At 47.9% G+C, this 11,256-nt stretch overlaps 1 protein-coding gene across 1 annotated transcript; it reads left to right on the top strand.

Moving 5' to 3' along the window:
- The first annotated feature begins 264 nt into the window (after nt 1-264).
- Sp8 (Sp8 transcription factor) lies at nt 265-3,659 on the top strand. The gene is made up of 2 exons (XM_075947504.1): nt 265-385; nt 1,421-3,659. Exons 1-2 carry the CDS (start codon nt 365-367, stop codon nt 2,909-2,911), a joined length of 1,512 nt encoding a protein of 503 aa, XP_075803619.1. The 5' UTR covers nt 265-364; the 3' UTR covers nt 2,912-3,659.
- The last annotated feature ends 7,597 nt before the right edge of the window (nt 3,660-11,256 follow it).

Below are 11,256 nucleotides of genomic sequence, written 5' to 3'. Positions count from 1 at the left end.
CGCCCCTTCTTGACCACGTCCTTGAGACCCTGACCCAGTCACCCCTCCGCTCTCTGTACTACTCTCTCCGGGGATGGGTCACACTCGCGATCACTTTGCACGCGCGTGCACACGCACTTTCTGCTACACTCTCACCCCCTCCCGCCGCCGCCGATGACCTCACGGCGCGCGCGCAGCGCGGCCCGGCGAGGTCGCAGATTGGTTGGCCGCGCCTCCGCGGCACTTCAAAGCCGGAGAGGGAGCTACAATTGTGGCGGAATGGGCGGAACTGATCATTGTATTGCACACCTCTAAAAAAAACACTGCCTCTGATTTATCAATATAAAAAAGATCCTCTGAGAGAGGAGGAGGGCGCTTCTGTGTGATGGCAACTTCACTTCTAGGGGTGAGTCTCAGGATCTTCTCTCGCTGGTTTAATTAGTTTCCTTTTATTGCCGATTGGAGGGGGTTAAAGTCTCCCCGGCCAGGCCACGGGCTATCAGTCTCTCTATTGAGAGCCTCCCCCCCCCCCCAGCCCCATACAAGTGAGTTCAGAGAAAAGAAAGAGGGGGGGAGAGGAGGCAGAGCTACTTTTTTCAGCACAGGAAAGGTTTGGAGGGCATTGAGACCCGCCACCTCGCCGCGCCTGGCCGCTCCCTGCCCGGGAGACCGCGTAGCCCCTAAAACACTCGATTTTGGAGGGGGAACGCGAGTAAGTTTTCTCCCTCCTGGGCATACTGCGGATTTTTCCCCTTAAATTTTTTCCTCAGCCCGCCCTGTATTGCAGGTACGTTGAACTCGTCTTATTTCTATCATTGTAGATACACTTAGAAAGAAAGAAAGAAAGAAAGAAAGAAAGAAAGAAAGAAAGAAAGAAAGAGGGAGGAAGGAAGAAAGGAAGGAAGGAAGGCTGAAAAAGCGAGTAAGCCTTACAGTTCGGCCTCTTTGGGCCCGGGAGAAGCAACCAAGGTTGGGTTGAGGGGTACCGGAACAGTATTTTCAAAGCTCTCTCCGGATGGCAGAGTAGCGATCTTAAGCATTTAAATGCAGGCCAGTGATTTCCCCAGGTGGCACGGCCAAGGGAACTTCTCCCGCCCCAGTCTGGACTTTCTGTTCGTTTGATCAAAAGCGTCTAGGGCTTTGTGCACACAAGAGTGTTGTCTTAGGTGAGAATTCTTGTTAAACTCTTCTTTAGCGTGGCGTTTTGCTCCGGAATTAGACGCCCCAACCAAACTTGTTCCCCTCCTGTAGAGTAGGAGGCTGCCCGGCGCCGGGGCAGCTGGGGGTGTCAGGTGAGTTGGTGGCGGCGTGCCGCAGCTAGAGATGGGGAGCAGTGGGGCGTCTAGAGACTACTAGGGGACTAATGCACATTTCTTCCCTCCCCCACCGGTCCTTGGCCCACCACCCCTCCCCCATCCCTCTCCTCCGGTCCGGGTCTCAGGAAGAACCAAGGTTGGGATCCACTCCTCTGGCCATGCTTGCTGCTACCTGTAATAAGATCGGCAGCCCCAGCCCGTCTCCCTCCTCCCTGTCGGACAGCTCTTCTTCCTTCGGTAAAGGCTTCCACCCCTGGAAACGCTCTTCGTCCTCCTCCTCCAGCAGCTGCAACGTAGTGGGTTCCAGTCTCTCCAGCTTCGGCGTGTCTGGGGCCCCCCGGAACGGCGGCTCGTCCTCCGCAGCAGCAGCGGCGGCGGCGGCAGCGGCGGCTGCCGCGGCCCTGGTGTCCGACTCGTTTAGCTGCGGCGGCTCGCCGGGCTCCAGTGCCTTCTCCCTCACCTCCAGCAGCGCCGCAGCCGCGGCCGCAGCAGCCGCAGCGGCCGCCTCCAGCTCGCCCTTCGCCAACGACTACTCCGTGTTTCAGGCCCCGGGCGTCTCGGGGGGCAGCGGCGGCGGGGGCGGCGGAGGCGGCGGTTCCGGGGCGCACTCACAGGACGGTTCCCACCAGCCGGTGTTCATCTCCAAGGTGCACACGTCGGTGGACGGGCTGCAGGGCATATACCCGCGCGTGGGCATGGCGCACCCGTACGAATCGTGGTTCAAGCCCTCGCACCCGGGCCTGGGCGCCGCGAGCGACGTGGGCTCCGCGGGCGCCTCCAGCTGGTGGGACGTGGGCGCTGGTTGGATCGACGTGCAGAATCCCAACGGGGCGGCTGCGCTGCCTGGCTCTCTGCACCCTGCCGCCGGGAGTCTTCAGACGTCGCTGCACTCGCCGCTCGGAGGCTACAACTCGGAATACTCGGGCCTGAGCCACTCTGCTTTCAGCAGTGGCGCTTCCTCTCACCTGCTCAGCCCGGCGGGCCAGCACCTCATGGACGGCTTCAAACCGGTGCTGCCAGGCTCCTACCCTGATTCGGCCCCGTCGCCGCTGGCCGGCGCGGGCAGCTCCATGCTGAGCGCCGGGCCCGCGGCGCCGCTGGGGGGATCCCCACGCTCGTCCGCGCGCCGCTACTCGGGCCGCGCCACCTGCGACTGCCCCAACTGCCAGGAGGCTGAGCGGCTTGGCCCCGCGGGGGCGAGCCTGCGGCGCAAGGGGCTGCACAGCTGCCACATCCCGGGCTGCGGCAAGGTGTACGGCAAGACGTCGCACCTGAAGGCGCACCTGCGCTGGCACACGGGCGAGCGGCCGTTCGTGTGCAACTGGCTGTTCTGCGGCAAGCGCTTCACGCGTTCTGACGAGCTGCAGCGGCACCTGCGGACCCACACGGGCGAGAAGCGCTTCGCCTGCCCGGTGTGCAACAAGCGCTTCATGCGCAGCGACCACCTGAGCAAGCACGTGAAGACCCACAGCAGCGGCGGCGGCTCGGCGGGCTCCAGCGGCGGCAAGAAGGGCAGCGACACCGACAGCGAGCACAGCGCTGCGGGCAGTCCGTCTTGCCACTCCCCTGAGCTGCTGCAGACCCCGGAACCCGGCCACCGCAATGGCCTGGAGTGACTGTCGCGCAACCTCCCACCTGGCCCTGTCGGGCTCGTACGCCTGGCCCGGGCTCCAGAGTTGGCTCACGGTCTCGCGCTCTCTCCCCAATTCCCCGTTCGTTCCCCCTTTCTCCGGCTTCCCTCTCCAGATTTTATGAAAGGGATGTGGACAGTAAGTAAGCCCGCATTTGCGGCTGGAGCCCTGGCTCTCTCCTGCAAGGTGACAGAGAGGTCTGGCTCAGTGGGAACCGGCTCCTCCAGCTCCCTGCCGGCGGAACTTCGAGGGGGCAGAAGCCTCTGGAGTTAGAACAGGGTGAATGGGGTGTCTGATAGACCCGCCCCCGGCCTCTGCAGCGGCGGAAAGCTCAGTGCTCAAGCGTCTTGAGCAGAAGCTGCAGGGAGGGAGAAGCCGAAGGTCGGGCAAAGCACCCTGCCCGGACCCCCGAGCGCGCCCCTTGTACCACTGTCCCACTTTGAGCACTGCCCTGCACGCAGGCCTACTGCACCCAGACCGGGTTAGCAGAATTTAGCTCTCCCCACTCAGCTCAGCCTAGCTCTTATGCGCCCTGCGGGTGAACCGCTGCGACTTGTGCGAAGGGAAATCAATGCCGCTACCGGTTTTCATCTCTGCGACTTTTTCTTTAAAAAAAAAAAACTGAAAAACTGAGAGGAAAAATAAACAAGCAACCTTCCTCTTGGCTTCCCGTTTAAATACTTTTTCTCTGCCTGTGAGCACGTCTTTCCAAACTGCTATTACCGGTCCAAAAGTTACTTTGGTGGCAGTAACTTAAGGGGTGGGGGTGGGAGTGAGGGTAGGTGTCTTTTTCTTATGCAAAAATACCCCCTTTCCGGTGAGAGCAGATTAACCGCCTTCGTGTTTGTCCCTTTCTACCTCGTTTTTTCGCCATTCCCGAAAATCTTCTCCCAATCTTTTTTTTTTCTCCCCCTTTGGGTTAGTTCAACAGTCAATTTATCTACTCATTTCTGTAAATTATTGCAAGTCGTTTAATATTTTCGGATTAAACTTTTTTTGTGGTTTAAACTCAGACGAAAAAGCTATCGTTTATTTCAGATGAGGCTGCAGTTTAAATGCCAAAAGAGGGAAACAGTAAATAAAATTGAAATTCTTTGTAAAATATATCTGAACCTAATGGTTTGTACAACTGGAAAGTCGTTCTAGGTTAGTTTCCCATTAGACACGACTCTGCCGCTGTGAGGTGTGAGGCACATTGTCCAGGAGACGATTTTGTATAGTATTTTTCTTGTACATTACTTCCGGTAAATATTTGAAAATATATTGAAGTAAATTTGATTTTTTTCTTTTTTGTCAGAAGAAAATATTAAGAGTTATTCCTGAGGTTCTGATGAGCTGCAGGTTTTTTTGAACTCAATTCTGGAGGTGCAGAGCCACACCCGCACTTTTCCCGGCCTAGTTTTGCTCGAATATGAATTTAGATAGGTATCAAGCTGTAACTAAGACACTGTTTGATAAATGTTGGATGACATTTAATTTAATGGAGCATGTACTTATTTGCATTTGCTGGCAGTCCAGGCGTAGTTAAAGTGAGAGTTCTTCTATACTTCATAATAACAGGGTCTGGCAAACCCATGTATTAAATAAATTGTCCAAGTGATACTCGACTAACTTTGGCCTTTGTGTATTTCCTGAAGGTGATATTGTTAACTGTTGACAAACACTCCTGACACTACATTTAAGTGTTGTTTGCAGAGTCTGCAAACTAACTATTCATTGTAATGTTGAAATAATTTGGATATTTCACATTGAAATGAAAAGCCTTTCTCTGGAACATTTTAGACTTGCATTTTAAATGCATGAAATGTAATTGATTTATTTGTAATATTTTAAATGGTATTAATAAACTCAGATAAAAGACTAGGACAGTTAATTTGTATTTTTTTCCCTTTTAAAACTATGGGCATTTGCATTTTATCTTCAGTTTTATGTCTAATTTAAACAAAATATGACCCTGTTTTTTTGGTAATATTTAAGTATTTGCCTTTAAGATATTATGTAGATGGAAGGTCTATTTGGCAAAGTTGTGTTTTCTTTGTTTACCAAGATAAAGATTATAGTGTCTAAGATATGTAATTAATTATTTACAATTAGATTTAGCTCATAGCATCAGGATTTATTGATCTCTTAGAACTTGTAGTAATTTACCAAACAATTCAAAGAGATTTTATGTTGCTGCTTCCTTCTCGGGCTTCAGAAGGCCTCAGGTTGTTGGCCTTTGATTGCATTTAGTATTTAAAAGGCCTAGACTTAACATGAAAGATCAATATATCTAAAATAAAAGCATCATTTGGAGATCACTTCTGTTGATAGGAGGCAGAGAAGGTCAAGCTATCAAAAGCTTGGGTTTTGGCATTCTGTCATAGCTAAAGAGTCTGCAGAGGTAAATATTAGTAGATTCCTGTTGAAATGAGTTATCTGTTCTTTAAAAGTCTCTAAACAGTCACCAAAGAAAGGGAAGGTTAAACCTTAATCTATCTACGAGGCTATTGTTCAAAGGTGTCAATGATGCCAATAAAAAGCATTGTCTTGTTATGTCTAAGTGCATTTAAGCAATGAGTGTTCCTTGAGCCATACTTTGAAACATAATATACTTTAAATGTTGATTGATGTTATATCAAACTATTTCACTATTAGATTAATATTATTTTGAATCAAACTGAATAAAAAGTTAGTGTGTTGAGATTCTGCTAAGTTTAGCTTCTTTCTTTCTGTTCACATACTCACACTCAGTACAGTCTTGGTATTCATCTTGAATTGAAAAAATTTTCCTAGAAATTTATGTAAAGTTATAATACATAGAATTAAAAAATGCAGCGAATTATAAATCCTATAGAAAGTCTAACCAAAAGCAATCAGGTTTGTAGTTCAATATGTTGTATAATAATACTGTTGGTGTCCAATCAACAGAGTCTTCACCCAGCTGTCCACTCCACTCACACTCAAGTCCTTGTGGTCAGAGATAAACAAGTTAGTTTGATATTTTGGGATACTGTGGCTCTAAGAAATGTTTACTAAGGAAAATAAAATAGTTTCTGTCGCCTTTTTCCTAGGAGTAATGCAGAACACAATTTTAAGTGTTTCTTTTTTGTTGAAACTTGCAGTAGCTGAGGGATGCGGAGAGGCCACTTCTACAGTTAATATAAAGGCAGGTAAGAGGCCAGCTGCTTGGTCCTTTCATAGGAATGAATATTTGATTGGAGAGGTGGATTGTCTGAGAAATGATTTCTTTAGGGTGCAGAAAGCAGGGCTTATTGTTGTCTTGTAGGTGTTCAAACTTTCACTTTCTTTTCTTCCTTCGGTTTAGCTTGAATTTAGTTTAGTTTTATTTATTTATTTATTTTTTTATGTGTGTGGAGCAGTATTTCTAACTTAGTCTCACAGAGTGAGCAGAGTCCTCTTTGGGGGCTGAACAACATGTGTCTTTGGGGAGGAAGGAAGATGACACACAAAAGGGATTCTCTTCTGTGTGCTGATAATGGCTAGAAACTCACTGCCATGAAGCCAGAGAGGCTGTCACTTTGAACCAAAGGACAAGCTTCCGGGCTTGCAGATCAAGGTAGAGTCAAACTAGCTGTTGACCCAGAGGTCAGGCCTGCCTGTGTCAGCCCACCCTCCAGAGTCTTAGAAGGCACTGCCCCCTCCCCAAGGACTGGTGCTATTCAGCCCTCCCGGTTCCTCCCTCAAGCCTTCCCCAAGCTTGAGTCTGAACTTCCCCACCTTGCCTGCTTTTCCGCTGGCTTCTTTATCACCTTTCTTTTTAGATGAACTTGTTCACTTAGGTACCTGACTTAGGTGAAGCTAGACTAAGATATTTTATGTAGGAAGCCTGATTTAAACCAATGTGGTAGTTGGTCTTCCACAGGAGTGATGCTGGAGACTGTTCCTGGACAGGCTTGTCTCTCCACTGCCCTTTTCCCCCTGTCTTGGCATAACTTCTTCACGGGGCTTTTTAAATAAGGAACCTACAGCTAACTAAGCCCAGAAGCAGGCAATGAGCGGACTCTTGCGTCTTAAGTATTTCAGCCTACCATTTTTGTCTCCCCATGGATCTTTTAGTCAGGTTTTATTGAATGACAAAAAAAAATATTTAAAAAAATGAATGTTTTATTTGTTAGAGAAGATTACCTCACAAGTCAGAGGATAGGGGTGGGGCGCTGGTAATTAAAGCAAAAACATTTGGGGGAGAAAGTGTAGAATTAAATATACCCAGACTGCCTGAGATAGTAGAGACAAATACTCATTTGTGTTTCATATAAATGAGGCAGTGATTTGATCCCAGTATTTTGAATAAAGTGTAAATTTAAATTTTTCTGCCTTGAACAATGTTGCAGGCATTTCTATTTCATTTCTATCGCTCCCCCTACATCACTAAAATAACTACGTATTCTAATTCTCTATCTCCCCTCTGCCCCCTCCACGCTTCTCTTTCAAAATAGCATTAAAGTTTTACGACTGACTTTCGAGAAGAGATGTTGTGTAAGGGGGTAATGGAGTACTCTGCGGATTCGTGGCGCAGTTCTCCGAGGCCATCTTCCAAAGGCTCCGCTCAGCACAATGGTTGCTGTTATTTAAAAAACTAAGATGCAGAATTTGCTTGCGCCTTTATTTCCTGCTTCCGGATTAGGGGAAAGCCAGTAATCCCTGGGTGTCCTGGACCACAGCCCCCTGTTTCCAGGGGAAGAGTGAGAGGCCACCCCGTAGACTCTCTCTGGGAACTGAACTTTGATTCGCTGCTTCAGGGGGAGGGAAGAAGTCTATTTTATTTTAGTCCTGGACGCGTGTTTAATTTAATTTAATTTTCTATGGGGTCTCTTGGCAGCAGGGAAGCAGCCTTCTACATTAGTTTTGGTTCCTAAGGAGATTCCTAGAACCCTGGGGACAGCGTAGGGGCTCGAATCACCTAGCCCTGGGCATGATGCCTTCCTTACAAACGCGTCTCCTAACGTTAGTTTTAAAGCTCGAATGCTTGGATTCTTGTTTGAAGTTCACTTGTCAGTGTGGCTGCTCAGGCCGTAAATTCTACAGAAGGCTAACTGGAAGTCAGTGTGACCTATGCTTTACTGAGTCCCTCCGCGTTCCTGGGGTTCTCTGAAAACAACCATGGGAGCCGGGGAGGAGTTCCCAGCCCTTTCCTCCGCCACCCAAGGCTCAGGTTGGCCTCTTCCGTACGCAGGCCGCTGCCCGGAAGATACCTAGCCTCCCCGGGAAGGCTCCCGGCCGCCAAGCTGCACTTGTGCCTACTGCTTCGGGGTAGCGGTGGAGGCCTAGGGTGTCAGTGGCATTCTGCCGGGGAACCTCTGGGATCGCGCCGCACACAAAGGCTCCGCGGCTGCCCGAGCCTTCTGCGCGGACAGCGAGCGCCACCCTGTGCCCCGAGGCCGCTCTGCAGAGCCGGGGCCTAAGGCTCCAGCAGCACCTCACTCCCCACCCCAAAACCGCATTGCCACCAAGTCTGGCTCAATGCGAAAATGTGCTGCGCTTTTTTGATTTTAGGAATCAGTTTAGCGTCTAGGAGAGAAGAGATTCGGTGGGAAGGTACAGACTCATAGGACCTTGAGCAGAACAACGAAACTTTTCTTAAAGCGTTGTTCCTAAAACTCAACCATCTCTTTATTTCTTGCTTTTTCTCTGCTCTCTCCCTTCTAATCTTTGGGCCTCTAGGTGCTGGGAGGCGGGGTGTGGGGGGGGGCTAGCAATCAATCTTCTTCAGGCTATATCTTGGTGATAATTTAAAGGAGACCAGAAGATCAACCACTTTGAAAGAGCCCTCTAAGGGTCCTCATTTGGAGAATGTACCTGCAGCCTGCAAACTGTCTGAGGGAAGGAGCTAGCATTTAGCAAAAACTCTAGGCCCTCTGTCATGGGTGTTTGTGTTAACTGGGATCCACTCTGAATCCTTGACTGGTCAAGGATGGCGCCCTCAGACTGAGTGAGGCTTCTTCTGAAGTACTAACAGGGAACACTCCGGGATGCATACCTGTGCAAGACAGAGCTCTCAAGGTTACTCCATTGATTTCACACGGACAGCGGAGCAGGAGAGAGTCTATATTCGGTGCGCAGTGTGCCCAGCGCAAGCAAAGCAAAAGCAAGTAATGCAGCCACCAGCAGCTCTAGAACATAATTGACAATTCCCCCTACGGAGCACCACCCTCCTTTCTGAAACCAGCTGGTGGTGCGAGCTCCCCGCCCCCACCCCCACCCCCGAGTCCGGAAAGCCCGGAAACACTGGAATGCCGTGTTCTCTCACCCTATTGTGCCTAGGTGTTGCAAACCACTGAAGTACAGAGCTTCGTGCTTTGATCTCATGGCCCTGCCATTCTGTAGCACAGAGGGGTGGGTTTAAATTAAATTTCTTTTTCTGCTGATAAATTCTAATGGGCCTCAAAAGGTGAATAATTATGCAGTAACATTTCATGGGTTGTTGGAGTGGGAATTCCCACTGCGCTGTCACTAGGAAAAGAATGCTCAATGCTAAATGAAGCTTCGCAAGTAAGCCACAAGTGTCTTTTAAGACCCCTGCCGATAATCCAGGCCATTTTTACTTTTATCTTTCTCGCCTCTGCTAAGCAGTGTCATTTTTTTCTTACATTCAAGGTTTTTTTTTTTTGGTGATTAAAAATATTGGAAACAATCAATACTTAAAAGTTTTTTTTAATCAATACTTACATAGTTCTTGAGAGTAAAAAAAAAAAAAAACCTGTGTTGTTGATTAAACCATGACAAACACATGACCTTGGCGAAAGCTGAGGCAGTGTTCTGGCAAAGGGAACACACCCAGGCTGAAGGGCCACCTGAGATTTGCCCTCACACTAGATTTAGTTCTGGCTCTCCCTTTTTTGCTTTTATTTTTGGGTTTGTTGTTGCTGCTGCTGCTTTGTTTTCTTATTTGCAGAAAAGTAGCCATTTTTTTAAGAGGTGCCTGATCACTAGGACTTTGAATCTGCCTAGTTTTGCACCCACATAGTTCAGAAGTGGCTTCTTCACTGGAGAAGGTGTAAACGAAAAAACACCTTTGTTGGTCCAGGCTCCCTAGCTGAGGAGGACTATATTTTGGAGATTTTAATTTATATTTAATCTTATGCCAAGCGTAATAAAAATTGTCAATAGTTTGGACACTGTAAATGTAGCATGGCTATTTAATATCAAGAGGAAAGCAGTCCCCAAACCTAAAAATAAAAGAACTCTAAATTTGTCATTTAAAGCACAATGAAGGCTTTCTTGTTTTTTTTTTTTGTATTATTATTATGAAAATCCCTGTTCTTCATTCGCACCAGTGTTCCATTCCGTACTGTTTTCCTTGTTTAGTTTGTGTTCTTTAAGTTTCTTCCCTGAAATGAATTGAACTCCCACAAGCATCAAGATTTCTAAATCAACACATAGAAATCAGAGCCTGCTTATCAAGGTTTCGCTCCTCTCTTGGCAACCATTTGAAAGGCCCAAACAATGAGTTGATTTACATTATGCTCACTTCACCCCGAACTCTGTGCTAATGTTGGATACTTTCAATAATTCACCTTGGGTTATCTTTATGTCTGTGGGGAACCAATCCTTCCAGCTCTCAAGTTTTTGGCCACTGCATTTTAAATCCTGAAATAGAAGAAAGTAGAGTGCCTCCGCTTCGCGGAGTTCAAGTAATTGACTAGTTCAACTGAAAGGAAAAGGTTTGTACTGCCCAATTTTGCACCCAATTTAATGCCCCCAATTACATGGGGATCCTGTCATCAGGTTTCCCACCACTTCAGGAAGCTAGGTCCTTGCTTGTATGTTTGTTGATCAGTGCTTGTTCCCCCTGCATACCTATCCCTTAGTTCAGCCCCACCCCCTTCCCTAAGCAGGTTCTTTCCCCATTCAATTTAGCCAACAATGGCCTTTGTAAAGGAAGGAACTTTGTGGCTGGTGGAAATGTATTGAAAAGAGATTTTCTTTGCCTCTGGCATTTTAAAAGGATCGTTGAGTTATATCTACTCTAACTTGTTAGATATGTGAACTCATCATCTGGGAGAAAATAATTGTGTAATATTATGTCTTACCTCAACTTTAATTAAATGAGCTGTATTAGGTTACACACACACATGACACTATCATGTTCTCAGCAAGCTACACACATACATGACACTATCATGTCCTCAGTAAGTTACACACATACATGACACTATCATGTCCTCAGTAAGTTACACACATACATGACACTATCATGCCCTCAGTAAGTTACATACACACATGACAGTTTCCATGTCCTCAGCAAGTTACACACGCACATGACACTATCCATGTCCTCAGCAAGTTACACACGCACATGACACTATCCATGTCCTCAGTAAGTTACA

This window comes from Microtus pennsylvanicus, chromosome 14 (assembly GCF_037038515.1).
Source record: "Microtus pennsylvanicus isolate mMicPen1 chromosome 14, mMicPen1.hap1, whole genome shotgun sequence".
Classification (NCBI taxonomy): domain Eukaryota; kingdom Metazoa; phylum Chordata; class Mammalia; order Rodentia; family Cricetidae; genus Microtus; species Microtus pennsylvanicus.
Note: the sequence above shows the minus strand (reverse complement) of the source record. Positions and strands in the feature narration are given on the sequence as shown.